We start from the raw sequence: 15,675 nt of genomic DNA, 5'->3' as shown, positions 1-15,675 counted from the left end.
TTCGCTTACCCGCCCTGCTGTATGCAGCAAGTAAGGCGACCCGGCTGATGGCACCACGCGACGGCCGATGTGGCATGAGAATATTGTTAGGTGTGTAGGTCATGGTTGTACGAGGGCTGGGATACTGCCAGGGCGCCCACACCTAGAGAGGAGGACGATTAGGGTCCTCAACCAAAGCCTTTGGCTCAAAAGCCTAACCGCAAGGCAGCGGTTTTGGCGGGAAATGCAAATGCATTACCATTTCTACGGAACAAGTCGCCACATGCTCCAACCCCCAACCTGGAGGGCCAGGAGACTGTGTTCGTCAGACCTCTAACCATTGACCAACCTGGTATGAGAGACTCTGTGAGTGTCGCGGGACACTCTCCGTTATGGCTCAATGGATCGCTGAGGTGCGCAAACCGTCACACCACGGTAAGGTCCAGTCTCTTCGTGACGGGAACATCAAATAATTTGCGGTGTTTGGTAAGGTCCAGTCTCTTCGTGACGGGAACATCAAATAATTTTGCGGTGTTTATTACAGGAGCTATAAGCTTTGTACTGTCGTACTCTATCGATTCTTTGCTTCTCTCATGAATATATAGAACGGGTCTTAATACCTCGAATGTATCTTATTCTGACCATCATTGATGTGTGACCTGATATAAGGAAGGAACAGAATTCTATGCACTTGTCTCTCGTCAGTCTATGAAACGTACAGAACAGCAAACAAAACACACTGTCGTCAAAAAAGGATAATAGAATCGATGTCTCCAAACATTGCATGCTTTTGAATGACGCCAGAAGTTATCCTAAATCTTATTAGCTTGTCATCTATTGTAATTTCACATTGAAGTTTGGTCGAATTACAGTACAACTACTAATATCCTTTTGTCGCGCAGCTGACATGCAGCTCAGATGAAGCACCAGGACTTAGCTGATGTCAGGTTACCAGGAGCTAGTCAAGATATCGTAGTCGAGTAGAGAGGAGTGTTGTTAGCTTACGTGGCGTAGATGGTCGTTGGTTGGTGGTTGGGCACAACCAGCGACTCGTCACTACGCTCCACTGCGCTCCCGAACAACGCACTGATCATGTCACCTCGATTGGTGATGGAACGTCCGCGATCACACTGTCCAGCTCAGTGAACAAACCAACGACCATATCCTGGTTGAGTTCGGAACACAAACCGTCTTGTCGGTGAGTATGCCTCTTAACCGCTGAGCTACCTCAAGCAGGAATAATAGCGATGTAGAAGGTAGCGAAGATGCGAGAGTAGCTGTCATAGAATAAATGCATCATCATCCTCATAACTGCCATCAGCGCCATCGTCATGCCATCAAATCCCTCTCCCGGCCCTCTTCTTTATCGTGTTCATGATTATCGCCATCAGATGCATCAGCACGATCATCTTCCTCCTTTCTTTTTTATTGTCATCGCCACTGTTGGTTTTCTTCTCGTATTCCACTTCTTCCTCCCTACTATCTCCACACCCGTCACTATCGTCACCACAAACAGTAGAATCGTCACCATTATTGCTACCACTATCATCATTATCACAATCATCATAAGCCCGTCTGTACATTTTAGATATTGCTTACGTCATTCAACTGATGATAATCAATGGACTGATGGATTCATCATAGTGACTGCAAAATTTGTGCAAATAGCTTCGTAGACATCCACCCTCATTCGTGCGTGGCTTGCCAATCCTGAATGGTCTATAGAAGCTCCTTTCAAGCGGACATTTTTTGGAAGAATGGAATCTCTAGATTCGGACATTTTTTTCAAAACCGGAACCTTTTGTCTAGTTAGTCCAAACAGAAACGGGAATAAATATAAATTTCACATAGTTTTGTAATCCCAGCTATTTTGATAGCTCTCTTGTCATGGTCCAACTTCACTGCTGTGTGGGAGAAATGCCGAGTTTTATTCATTATCCAATAAGTTTTTCCGGAGTAAAAAACTCCTAATGAATATCGGTCTAAAACGAACTTCTCGTTAGTCATCATTTTTCTTCAGTAGTACAATAACTGCTTACATTCAGAAGGCGTGGAGCGTTCTCAGGTTTTTTGAGTTCTTCAATCAATTTGGGCTTTTCTGCATCCGGTGCCCGGGCGATTTTGTAGGCCAAATCGTGAAGATCACTGCACTGAAATGCAAATAAGGAAGTATTGTGCACTTGTCAGACTTTCTGTCTTCTGAGTGTATTCGTAGACTTGAATTACTTCGAGTGGTAGCCTGAGCGATGGTCGGATTAAACATTTGGAGTAATTATTTTGATTTTCTCGTATATCCCTCACAGTTGATCCGATTTACGTCAGTTTGAATCGTGAATTAAAAAAACACCAAGTACTTTTCGCAGAACAACTGATCATGACCTGAACCGATAAAAATAGCAAAATCTAACGTGTTTGTTGCCCCACATCAACCGTTTTCGCGCAAACATTGTAGGTGCGCAGAGTGTCGTGTAGCAGGAGTTTTCTTATCGTTTGACCTACTTCTTTCGGTCACACTGGTAAAATCAATAGTTGAACTTATTTGAAACGGAGCCGTGGAGGACGATACGACGGAATGTTTGCGTGTGACACTTCTTCAGTAGTTCATTATATGTACTTAATTAAGCGTAAACCGGTACGGCTACAAACCTCTCCAAGCGACAGAAAGAGGGACTAACCGGTTCACTAAAACGGTAGTGCCGATTTAACTCCGGGTAGATTCTGTTCTAAAAACAACCTATTATCGCAAGTAACAATGTGCTCTGGGTTGATTCTCGTCACCTCTGTCTAAAATTCTCAGAGTTACTTGTGAGTGACCCTTGTAATATTGTGATGCTTGGATCTTAACAAAGAACCCGAGAACCTGTGTGTTTATACATGCATCCATGTATATATATATATACGTACAAAGATATATATATATATGCTGTCGTAAATTCAGACCACTTGGAGCTAACAAGTAATCCTGTGCAGTCACCAACTGTGGTAGTCCTCATTCTGAAAATTTCCATGATGAGAAATTTTGTGAACATGTCACAGTAAGATGTCGAATAAAAGGCTTCACACGAGATGTGACAACTAGGAGACCGGTTTATCCCCGCTTTGGCATAATATATACGTTACATGCGGCCGTTTGCGTAGATTGAGCTTGATTGAACTAAACGTTACAGAAAGGGCTCGTATGGGAGTATGATTTCCTTCGGATGTGTCTTGTTTGTGTACTGGGTAATGCGCGATGACGAAAGAGAATAACAGCACTGTTTGCCATCAACTCACACGATGCTGTCTTACGAAGACCATGTGAATCTTAGCAGGGCTATTCTTTTTCTTCTGAATAACTATCTGAAACAAAAGATAATTAATTGGTTTTGAAATCCACCTTTGAAAGCTACCTTAAAAAAGTAGGCGAAGCTAGGCCCCGGCTTGTTATGTCTCGGAACCTTGGCTCTTCGTTCTTCAATGTAGCATTCTATCCGCTTTACAAATCTTTTTGGTCTCACGTTCCGCGAAAACACCACTTGTTTCACGTTTTACTGTCCGGTTTCCTTCACTTGCCTTAAACAAGCCTAGAACTAACAAATTTTAGTGGAGAGCCCTATCATAAGTTATTGGAGAGTCTAGTTGACTCAAGGTGGTGGATAATAGCTAGGATCTCTAGCTAACCACTGTCTCCGAGTGTAAAATCATTCGTAAGTCAGTACTGATTCATATCAATTTGGAGTACGTTGGACACTTCAAATGTGTGTCATCAAGGATCAGTTGACTCGTCGGATTTTCAGGATGGCCAGTGGTGTAAACAAAAGAGGATTCTCAAATGATATTTCGTCTGCTGAGTGCGTTTCACACTGATTCGAAGCATATTTAGTGCCACTGAACCCGAGTTACTTAAGTTTTGTTATAAAACATAAGCGAAACGTCCCAGCCAAACGAAGTTAAAGCCTTCCAAAAATAAACTAGCAAACTGGATTGGTTGTAACTGGAGAATCAAATGAATTTAACTGCATCTCCGGTTTGTGATGTTTCACGAAGACAAACAAAGAAACCCTCCTTAATTATAGGCAGTTGCGGGTTCTGTGGAAATTTTGTTCTTGCCATTATTGCGCGGACAATCACCTTCCTCTTTTAGTAAACGTGTAGTAGCACAGAACATAGACGTATTTTTTCTTAAACCTCATCAACGGTGCCCTTGGTCGCGCCGGGATCTGTCATGCAGTGCAAGCGTGTTAGGACTGCTCAACAGGCGCAAGCTGGACCCACCCGACCCATCGCATCTGGGCATACAAACTAGTTTACTTTTGAACAGAGATTGGTTCTTTACTACAATGTGAACAGGAGAAAAGTTACCAAACAATTGATGTCACTATGACAAAGTCAGAGTGAATAGTTTTTGGGACAGACACCGGTGCAATAATATTTTTGAGACAAAACAGTGTATGGGTAGTTCCCCACCAAACTCCACACTCGGCAGTGTATACACGCTGGCTCAGCGTTTCATTCGAACACAGACAAGGGTATACGCAGAATCGGAGTTCGGTACACCGGGACGTGAGAGTTTATTTTTCTGCTGAGTTAATTATCCAAGTAGATACGATACGTCCCATAAGCACATTCTGATCACACTGAAGGACTACCGTTATAAGGAAGAATTGACAAATATTCTGTAAGTCGTATCACCTGGAAGAGCTGATCTAGCTGATTAAAACAGTCAGGGTGGAGAGCCAAAACAGATGATGACAAACAAGTGAACTGAAATCGATCGGAAGTAGAATTACTTTAGTTGATATTAAATTGCACATAAAGAGGTATGTACGAATAGTAAGAAAATAACTTATTCTTGAAGTCACACGACTAAATGGAACTTTCCGGTTTACGAAGCTGATCCACATTAGTTACAAGCTGCGGTGAATGTATAAACCAAGATTGATGAATCACCAGAGCCTTCTCAGTGTACAATTTTTATCTTGACGGTTATTGAATTGATCACATGGTCAATGTGGACAGTGTGTCGGGTTGCGCCGGAATTCGCAAACTGGGATTCAGAACTCTGGATGTTTGTTTATGATGCCCCACTTGCCTTGTTGTTCTATGGATATAGATGAATCTACAATCAAGTTGGAAGGGTAGTTTGGTCTTGGCGTCTGCCTGCAACCTCCTCTCAAAGTAGTTTTTTGGGAAACAATTTTTCTTCACCAACTTACCATGTACCACTACTGGATTCTGCGCTTTAAGCGTATAATCACTCCACGTGCCTTTAACTATCCAGTGAAAATTTGCCGAAATTAAATACCTCTCGAACGTTCCAGCGAAATTTGATGGATGATGCTCACTATCAAGTTGAAAGCTGACGGTTTAGGGAAGTTTCCTAGTTGACCTGGTCTCTTAACCTGTGCAATATAGGCACATAACTCGTCGAGTATAGAACATTTCGTCAGTTTTACCAAGGGACACAATAATAGAACAATTAACAGAACAGATAACTTTAAAAAGGCTCCCATGTCTTGCTAAACAATTTACTCAAAACCTGGGGTTTCATATTAGAAATGTTGCCCACCTCTCCAATTGTCTTTTCGATTTTATAGTAGTCTTCATCTGTCTCCCCCATCAAATTGTGCTGCTTAGCCAAGTACCGAGCAGTCGCCATGCTCTCAGTCATCATCGTCTTCTTTCCGCAAGGTGTTGTCACTTCCAGAATGGGTAGTTTTCCTCCAGGAATAGTGGATTTCTTAGATGGCCAGTCGGAAACTTCAATCCGACAGTCTTCGAACGGCGTGCCGGAGACAATGAGAATCATACGAATGGGCTCCGCTCGTCCTCGCAAATTGAAGTAAGTTAGCTGGAATAGTTGAGCAAATGAATTTGGTGAGCCAGTTGCTGTGTTGCAGCGTACCAGTTTTTATGAAGTTTTTCAGTTTTTCCTACTGAAATCAGTCAAACACTTCCAAAGATCTACAGAACAGCGCTGACACCATATACAACTATATGTCACTAATCTTTCCTGTGAACTGTAGCCTGATTCGTGCATACAAACCTACAAAGATCGTTCATCACATTGCCTTCAGAACAAGAGAATTAAAATCAGCTGGGTGGTCGTAGACACAGAGTTGGACGTGCAAGCTTCACGCGAAAAGTACATTGAGCAGTCTTTGGCTAGCTACCTTGATAACGTTTAAGTGAGAGTCATTTGATCTTTGATAAAGGCCACCGCCAATAATTCAGTTGTCTGACAGTGACGTTAATCGATAGAGGTGATGACGATGGTTGAAAGGCTTGTGCCAGTTTAATACCACAGGTTTTGTAGCGTCTTCTATTGGTTCCAGTGGATCAAGTCGTGCTGTGAAGTAATTATATGTGAGTTACAGGATGTTCTTCTTTTAAAGATAAAGGTTACCATCTGTAGTGTAAGGATATTTTAGGATTTCAATGCAGATTTGGCCCTAAAACCAGAGCACTATTCTTCTTAGCTTTTGACCATATGCTTGCTTTAGCATGGGCTGTTCATTACCCGGACGAAATCTCCATTAAAAAGCTTTCTGGATATGAATGAAACATGAACTCAAAGATCTTTGAGTTTTGTTCTCCAAGTGACTTGTTCCAGTATCAAAAGGCAGCAAGAAGAAATGTCACACGCATGGTGATATGAAATTCAATATTGTTCTCTTTTTGCCACCTTCAATTACTCAAACATACATTGAATTGGCTGTTACGAAGCGAAAAAAATGTAATAAGCACCATATAGACTATATAGCCATTGAGTAAAATGCATGTGTTCCATCGTTCGGCCTCAAACTCACAACAGCCCATCATCCGTTAACAGGTGAAGAATTTCGGTTCACCGAATGTTCACTTCCCAAAATTCGTTACCTAATGGTCTAAAATTTGTTCTTTAAAACTATCAAGTTTTTTGTTATAGATCAATGACTGTTGTACATGTACAGGACGTGGTCCTGGCTGTGTGGTGTCCGTGATTAGAGAAGATCGAACAAACGTTGGTCGGATTCGTCCCTGAGGTCAGAATGATGGCAGATGGACAAATGTAGCACAGAGCAGTTTGACACTGCCACCGGCATTTAAACTTTAACCAGGTATATCAAACAACTGTACACTGCAACAGTACAGACTTTGCCTCTAAATATATGTTAATCCAAACACCTTGTAGGCGTGTGGTTGAAAAATGGAACTGAACTTAACTCAGGTGTTTTGAGTCTCATTCGAAGTCCTTATTTTCCCACTTCGTATCACAGGTTTTCATCAGCCTGACCACTACTCGGTCGTTAGCTTCTGGAGGAACATCATTTTATAACCTAACCTCCCTGGAAGGAGTTATTTTTCATCCAACCTTGCAAACACCTAAATGTGACATTTTACGGAGCCAGTACACTACAGACGCTACTCACAACCCCAGTGACCCACTTCACACGTGCGCATGACCCTGATGCTTATGCGGTAGTTAAGTCAGTAAACTACATTTTCAGCGTTGATTTAGTTCGCTCTTCAGCTCCGCTCTGCATTTGCCCGGACATCAAGTCCTTGATTGGACCGGTATGGAGTGAGCAAGATTGTTGAGTTGGAAATTTTCGCTGCTGTTTGTTGGGTCCGTGTCTAGGCCGATCACATCCCTCTCAAACACCCATAACGGATAGGTGAGCAAAGCGCTCCTAACAGGTGACCCAAGTATGACGATCATGTGGGTGAGTTTGGCAGTGGTTCATCGCCTTTCTCACTCCCCGTCCGACACTGTGACTACACGAAAGTCAGATGACGCACTGCGCTCTGGCAAAATCCGTGAAAAAATGTTGCCACCTATCAAGACAGGAAATCGTAGTTACTGTCATGAAGGCTGGAGTCTACAAATACTGATGCTTATTTGACGATGGAACGCTCGGGAGTGGAGACAGCAACGATGATGGTTAAATACATGACCCAATTAGTCCGTTGGTTGCCGTTAGGTTTCTTAGCTTCGAGTCCCGTGACCGTGTGGTTCTTTCGCTCGTAACGGCTGATAGACTGGGTCAACGTCGATGTTTTTATTGATCGATTTTTGTGCGGAGTATCACGCCTCGGCAAATTCTCGCTCCCGTTTTGTTCTTGCGTGAGCGAGTATTCGAACATTGTCCCAATTGAACGTGTGCCCTTCTCTGTCTTCGTGGATTGAGACAAGTGACATTGGGTCATGTCTTCTACTGGCAAGCTTGTGTTCGTGTATTCTCGTAGCAAGTTTTCTTCCCGTTTGGCCAACATAATGTTTATCGCAGTCGTTGCATTCAAGTTTGTAGACCACGTTTGTCTTCTTCAAAGTATTCAAACTTCCATTTGGTTTCGAGAGGGTTCTTCTCAACGTGTTTGTAGGCTTAAAGGCGACTGCACTTCCATGTTGCCGTAGGTGTCGTGCAGTCATCGCCAAGTTTCTCATATACGGAGGAAGGTTACGCTGCCGTATATCAGAATCATAGCGGAGAGGACTGCACGGCACCTACGGCAACATGGAAGTGCAATCGCCTTTAAGCCTACAAACACGTTGAGAAGAACCCTCTCGAAACCAAATGGAAGTTTGAATACTTTGAAGAAGACAAACGTGGTCTACAAACTTGAATGCAACGACTGCGATAAACATTATGTTGGCCAAACGGGAAGAAAACTTGCTACGAGAATACACGAACACAAGCTTGCCAGTAGAAGACATGACCCAATGTCACTCGTCTCAATCCACGAAGACAGAGAAGGACACACGTTCAATTGGGACAATGTTCAAATACTCGCTCACGCAAGAACAAAACGGGAGCGAGAATTTGCCGAGGCGTGGTACTCCACACAAAAATCGATCAATAAACACATCGACATTGACCCAGTCTATCAGCCGTTACGAGCGAAAGAACCACACGGTCACGGGACTCGGAGCTAAGAAACCTAACGGCAACCAACGGACTAATTGGGTCAAAGGAAGACAATCACGAAAAACAGAAGGCCAATCAAATGAGCAAAACCCACCCCACAAAGCAAGAAGGAAACGACCGAATCACAGCATGACAACCACATACAGAACTGCCGAATTGAATGCACCCAACGAACCAACCAGACACAGGAGATTGAAACCACGTGAGATTCACAGGAGACCAATCAAACTACACGACGACCGTTTCCAGAACTACCAGATACTGTTTAGAAGCTATATAATCACAGGCAGAAGAGGAGGAATTCACCCACTCAACCCTGCACTGACAATGTCACCTCGATTGGTGATGAAACGTTTGCAATCCAACTGCCAAGCTCGGCGAACAGACCAAGAACCAAGCAGCAATCCTTCTTCCCAAAAAATATTCTAACCAGTAGCTTTGTGAATCAGGAAAGTAAACTTGACGGACCTGCACGCCCCGATAGTCGTGCTTTGAAATCTCCTGGTGTGATTCACACAAACAGAATGCCGTATTCGATTGATGATGGTGAAATCTGCCCTTTCTACCTATCCCTTACAACATTCCCGCCATATTCCCACTTCCAACAGACAACATTACTGATCAGTATTCGGAGATGTGTATCACCAATTGCACTACTAACAACCTCAGAGTGTAGTAGATTCGCACCATGTATTCGTTCCCTGAGGAAACAAGGTAAAGGCATTTAGATCACCTTTTCCTTTGAGTTTAGTGAAAAGCTTTTTTGCGAAAGAATTCCAAAGCTCAGATGGTTTACTACATCGCGTTGGTGTCTATCACATTAGGTATTTAGCATTATTTATCGGAAGTGATCTTTCGTAATTGCAACGGGCGACTATAGCATGCAACATGAGAATTTCAACAGGTATATTTGAGGCACTCACTTTATACTGTGACATCTTGTTCACACAGAAACAGGCGACAAAAACAATCGGATTGTTCTCCGATAAACGTCTTTATAGATGACAAAATGGCGGATGCGGTACGTCAAATGGCAATGCGTCAAAAACTGGCCAATCACCGATTAGCAATGGTCAGCTGATCATTCGCTCATGGTTTAGTAGACAGGTTTATGGGAGTTTGAGAACTTAAGAATGAACAACCCGCCTGCCATTTTTACCAATGGATGACAAGAAATCCCTAAAACCACCACAGGTATTTATTTTCAGTCTACAGTCGGGATGGTATGCTGGCGTTTGACACCCAACAAAACATCGTGAATATTGTCTAGCGAAATAGCAAGCGAGAATTACATGGTTGAATGCCCAGTCGTTAACTTCTCCACAAGTAGAATTTACGGCTTTTAACCAGTGAAATTTTCAACCTGACTAATACCGATTTTCCGGTATTCTGTCATGTATGATGAATTGGATCCTAGGAAACACAGCACAGAATTGCGTACAGTCGTAATCTTTCTGAACAGTTATTAGATTTTTTGTGATTGCTATTCGACCGGTCAAACCAAAAAAAACAAGCAGGGACCAAAACCTTCATAATCCTCCCTGACTGTTACTGCATACACAAGCGTGAATAAGTTTGCCTGTTTCGATGTGATAATTTTGATGAGTCCAGCATGTGCCGGCTGAGTGGTGGTGACACTCGCTTCGAATGTCAGATGTCCGGCACGGGTTGCCGATGAGTTCTAATAAGGGCAAAATTCGAGTTCCGTGCTGCCCCATTAGTGTGGACTCCCTGGAATTGGTGCACCAGGACAGGTTCAGGACTTTTAAGACAAGACTAGCGTCAACCTAAATTCTACAAATCTCGCATCGAACTACGACTAACCTAATTTTTATCGATATCCTTAATTTGTTCACACCACTCCTTTTGAACACGTGCTGTTCTTACCCAGTCATGCTCTTGTGTTCACATCAAAGGGGGACAGCTTATTATTGAAAAATGATCAAAGCTAATGCCAACAGTGTGTGTCTCCGGGCTCAATAAAAAAGGTGAGGCAACTTCAGATCGTTTGGATAATGCACGGCAAGCCAAAGAGTTACGGATCAATGCAAATCCCTTACTCACACTGTATGCTTTTTCGGTTGGCTGAATATCTCAACTATGATGGATACGCTGATGTCATTCCTAAGTCACGGATGAATCAGGCTCATGAAAGCTACTGTGGCCTTCCCAATCCTGACGGGTGGCACCTTTGGTTAGGCCACCGGGAATGGTACAGCTGTCGAGGCAGACGAGTCCGTTTATCACTTCAACCGGCTCATAAGAGAGCACGGGAGAGCGGTTCGGACCCGTAGCACTTTACACTTCGCAGGTGTGAAGAGCATGCCACTCCGTGAGGTGGAATTATTTACATTATTTAGTGTTGTCTACCCTCTGAGGACGTAAAAATACCATCGATGTGATGTGAGCATAGCTCGAGTTTGGTGGTAATACCGGGTCAGTTATGCTGAAGTACGTCGAGTGGATTTTAGAAGAGATAACTTGCTCACGAGTGAAGAGCTGATCATACTCCATAAGTTGCGATAGCTTGGTCATGTGTTCCTTATGCCCGTTGACCGACTCACTGAAGAGCACTTTTCGCCGGCTATGAGAATGTTAAAGAGCCAGGGGAGGTCAAGCAATGACTTGGCAGCAAAGTATTATAGCTGCGCTGACCCTTTCGGTCTTCCTGGATGATGGGCCCAAGATAGGCCACATCGAACGTGATAGGCATTGTCAGGCATGGCCCAGTTGTGCCCTCAATGGCGACCATGGACCCAGAATGTTGTCCTCATTGCATAACTCCTCTACCGATCTCTCCGATGAGAGTGTGACTTCTGTACTTGCTCATCAAATTCGTCAGCCACTACCTCAAAACCGTAGCCATCTTCCCAATCACCTCACTTGATCGGCGAACAAATCTATGGTAGTTATACACACTGTCCTGCAGGCATGTTGTTTCTACAACTAGTGATCATTATGATGATGGTGATGATGACGACAGTGATGGTGAAACATTTTACCTATATTTGCTTGAGCAGTCAACTAACAAAAACTTTGTTTTGTATCCCACGTACGCAAGGCATAGGAATGCACCTTCATTAGGAGTATCGTATCGAAGTAACCATACCGCAAAAATGTGGTGATGTTGTACACTGTTATAGTGCGTTTGGATGTAAAACATAGTTGTTTTGGCATTTTTAACTTTTTTGTGGAAGAACAAGTTTGAGGCCGGCGCTGCCTTTATCTCAGGAAATCTGTCTTCAAATTAAAACAGTACAATATCCTGGCAAATGTCCTGACCCCAGGAATACTAACAGGGGCATTGATGGAAGAATGCCAAAAGTGAGGACTTGACCCTTTTAGAAATTAGACATATGTTAATGATTGTTTTGCAGCTTTATATCTTGGAAACATTTTAAAAACAGTCTACCCATAAAACATTTTACCCATACCATGAATTCGAATTAATATTAGTTTCGTTTTTAGAATAAATTCAATGCGGACGTATGTTTATAACTGATTAACATAGCCAGTTACGGTAGGCGCACTATGTAAATGAGCGTTTCTTGAAAACCTTGGTTGTCAGTTTCTTTAGCAATGTGTGCAACATGGAGGCAGGTTCAGAATTAAGTTCTACCCGTTATCAAACCAGTTACTTTAAAGTAATATATTAAAATCGATCAACACATTACTCCCTCAGACCCACTAACGCTCTAGTATATGTGAAAAAGTGGGAGAAACCTTTTCACAAAGGAAACTACTCAAAAGGTTGCTGAAAACTCTTCGGCAGCCCACGACCGTGTTCACCCTTCTTGGGGCTCATAAGGTGAGAGAAAACGTTGTCTAGGACTAGCCCAACAAGTTCGTGGGTGTTTATCCTTATGGATATAGGTCCAACAGCGATATCGTCGCTGAATTTTCTGAGAAACGCATATTGTATTAAGTAGTGTGTAGTAAGTTGGTAGTAACTAACCAGTAAACCTTTTCGCTCAGTCAATCATTCAGTAAACTAATTAATCTTTCAACTTCTCAATGGATACTAGCGCGACTGTTGACTAAATCGCAACCGAATCTCATCTATGAATTTCATTTATAATACTGGACAAAGATTGTCTTATGCCTCAGCTAGGACGCTATTCAATGCATCAAATCTTTCACAAGATACTGCTTCCAAGGAAGATGGTTTGCCCCTGGGAATTTCCGCAAACCAAATGATAGTATGCAAATACAGCTCTTGATTTATGCGCAGGGCATAGCCTTTTCCATGTTCTCGTGAATGTCTCCAAACAGTTAAGAAGCCGGTGGTTTGCCGGCAAGCAATTAAATCTAACCACGCGTATGCTTATCACACGTAAACTACAAGATTACTTAAACAATTAAAAACTTCCTTTCCTGGGGAACCTGTGGATGAGTTTTATGGTAATCTTTAGAAATCCGTTTAACCAGTAATTTATTAGAGTTTATTCCAGATAGTTTTCAGTTTCGTTATTAGGAGAGATGTTCAACTTTTAGTTACTGCGCTGTACGTTTTGGGATATCCTCATCCTGCAAACTTCGTTATCCCAGAGTTTCGTTCTAAGTTAGTGTTTTGTACCCCTTCCAAAATTTTTATTGACTTTTTGCACTTGAAACTTCTACTCCAAACGACTTCAGAGACACTGGAATGTTAAAATCGTTAAAATTTCACGAAAACTGCCAATAATAGGTTGCTACCCCCGCTACCACGTTGGCTCGATCATGGCGGTATCCTACTTCGTACTGGTGATTCAGACGTCTTGATAACCACTATGTTTTATCACTTCGTCAAGAAGTTGAAAAGGGCTTGAAAGTAAGCCTACGTACGGGATGAACGGGATGACCCACCCCCAAACGACCTAGCTTTGTGTAAATTCGGGATTCTCACTTCACTAATTTGATAAATCTAGATGTAATTCAGTGTTCCCTTTGAAAGGACAGCAATGCCTGGGTGTAACGAGATGTAACTGAAAGGTGCGAGTTCTGCCTATACGTTTGCAATAATAAACTAAGTAAGAAACGAATCAATCCGATCAGTTCATCCAAGTTCGAATGATTCATTGCCGAGTCCCAGCGTCCACTTTGGCGCAACACTTCCGCCACTCGTATATTGTTCACCGAAGGAAATTTTAAGTGGTTAACAAGATTGGGGTTAATTCATTGAAAAGCGTATTTTAGTCCATCGCGACTGGGCCTACTCAGCCCGAATTGGAGAAGAACGCAGATGTAAAACGATATGGGACAAGGTAATTTTGATGCGGTAAACAAATCTTTGGTGAGCATATTGATTCGGGATGACTGCCAGACGGGTCAGAGAGTTCCCCTGTTATCGATGAGGACAAAATACGTTTGCAGTGTGGCTCCCGTACCAGCAGACGTTCGATTCCAAATTTCGTCTGTGAATTTCATACTGCAAATTTTGCCCAGATAGGACGATTTACCTTCAGCCAAGGACGTTAATGTCCACCTTTTGCTGAGGTTCCTCAAGGTCGCTGAGACCTTGGATATTGCTTCGACTGAAATATCTGAATTATCACTGCTTAAATTTTCCAAAAGTTCACTTTGTTTCTTTGGATTTTGTCTAAAACACCGTTTAATCTAGGCCTCGTTAGGTGACTGTCTCTCCAGTCGGAGGCGCTCGGAAAGTTTTATTACCCTAGGTACTTCTTAATGGTTCACATAATGTCAGAGGTAAAATTAGTCACAGAGAATTCATGTCACAATCAACTTCACAGTTGTGATAACAGTTCCAAATATCGAGCAGCACCTAAACTTTTCCTTTAGGTTATGGTGGATTACGCAACTACCGAAGGTTCAAGCGCACAGGCATCTTCGTTCTTCACTGCTAAGTCGCAAAGCCCCACATTTATTTGATGAGTTGGCTTTCGCGTCCAACTTTAGTGCTTCGGACGTTCGACAGCATTCGTACATTACCTACTAGAATTTGAGCAAAGATGCTGCGTGTAGCTACAAACTGCAGGACAGTACTTGTGTTGGGGCCAGTGTTTTTATGTTTATTCAAGTCATACTAAACATGTTATACGAGATATCCGTCCTCAAGCGTATATTTTCTACATCGCTTTGTACAAACTGAATTGCTGTTTCAAGGCCTACCGAATCTACTTCTTAGGCCTAACAGTGTTTAGACGGTGTCCTAAAACTGCCTATTTCACGCAGGAGTTGGCACAAGGGGTTCAGTGTTGACGTTAATAATCGTTTGACCAGGGCTGTGGTGACTCAGCCTTGAAGCTCACGTATATATCCCCAATTCAGTTTAAGTAGTCCTTGTAGGCCAATGAATGAATGAAATATCCAGTTAGTAGGAGGGTTTACGTTCTTCTCTAAGAGCGTCATTTCATTCAGGTTGTGAAGTTAGCCAGGGCTGTGGTGACTCAGCCTTGAAGCTCACATATATAATCCCAATTCAGTTTAAGCAGTCCTGGTAGGCCAGTGAAAAAAGCAAATATCCAGTTAGTAGGAGGGTTTACGTCCTTCTCTAAGAGCATCATTTCATTCAGTTTTCGAAGTTAGCCTGAGTGCACCAAGTGCTCTCGAACTTGACACGTAAAAAGAATGCCTGCAGGGTGAACTGTCAGCTGCTCGTAAGGCACTTACTTTGCCTGAGCGCTTCTCACTCGCTTAATGTGGTATTCAATCAGTACAACTGATTCACCCGGGGAAGCGATTTTAATACAGAAGTTGTCCCCTCAAGGGCCGAGGAAGGATTTTTGTGTCGTAAGCTAGTGTCGTAAGCACACTTTGGTAGTTCTGACGAGAATTCCGAAGTGAGATAAACTTCTTCTGTTTTGCT

The 15,675-nt window shown here is 42.7% G+C and overlaps 2 protein-coding genes across 2 annotated transcripts in view; one reads left to right on the top strand and one right to left on the bottom strand.

Moving 5' to 3' along the window:
• The window catches only part of T265_02295 (hypothetical protein), a gene marked incomplete at both ends in the record, with an annotated part of 12,028 nt that extends 4,502 nt beyond the window's left edge, over positions 1-7,526 (top strand). The window contains 2 exons of the mRNA XM_009166499.1: positions 5,559-5,800; positions 7,472-7,526. Of these exons, the coding sequence (XP_009164763.1) occupies positions 5,559-5,800; positions 7,472-7,526 (297 nt within the window). The remainder of the gene's footprint in view (positions 1-5,558; positions 5,801-7,471) is intronic.
• T265_02296 (hypothetical protein) overlaps positions 1-9,826 on the bottom strand; it is a gene marked incomplete at both ends in the record, with an annotated part of 13,180 nt that extends 3,354 nt beyond the window's left edge. Inside the window, 3 exons of the mRNA XM_009166500.1 lie at positions 2,019-2,129; positions 5,528-5,809; positions 9,791-9,826. Of these exons, the coding sequence (XP_009164764.1) occupies positions 2,019-2,129; positions 5,528-5,809; positions 9,791-9,805 (408 nt within the window). The remainder of the gene's footprint in view (positions 1-2,018; positions 2,130-5,527; positions 5,810-9,790) is intronic.
• Positions 9,827-15,675: the final 5,849 nt, after the last annotated feature.

The sequence above is a fragment of the Opisthorchis viverrini genome (genome assembly GCF_000715545.1).
Source record: "Opisthorchis viverrini unplaced genomic scaffold opera_v5_26, whole genome shotgun sequence".
Taxonomy (NCBI): Eukaryota; Metazoa; Platyhelminthes; class Trematoda; order Opisthorchiida; family Opisthorchiidae; genus Opisthorchis; species Opisthorchis viverrini.
The sequence above is the reverse complement of the archived record's forward strand: the minus strand, read 5'-3'. Positions and strand labels throughout refer to the sequence as shown.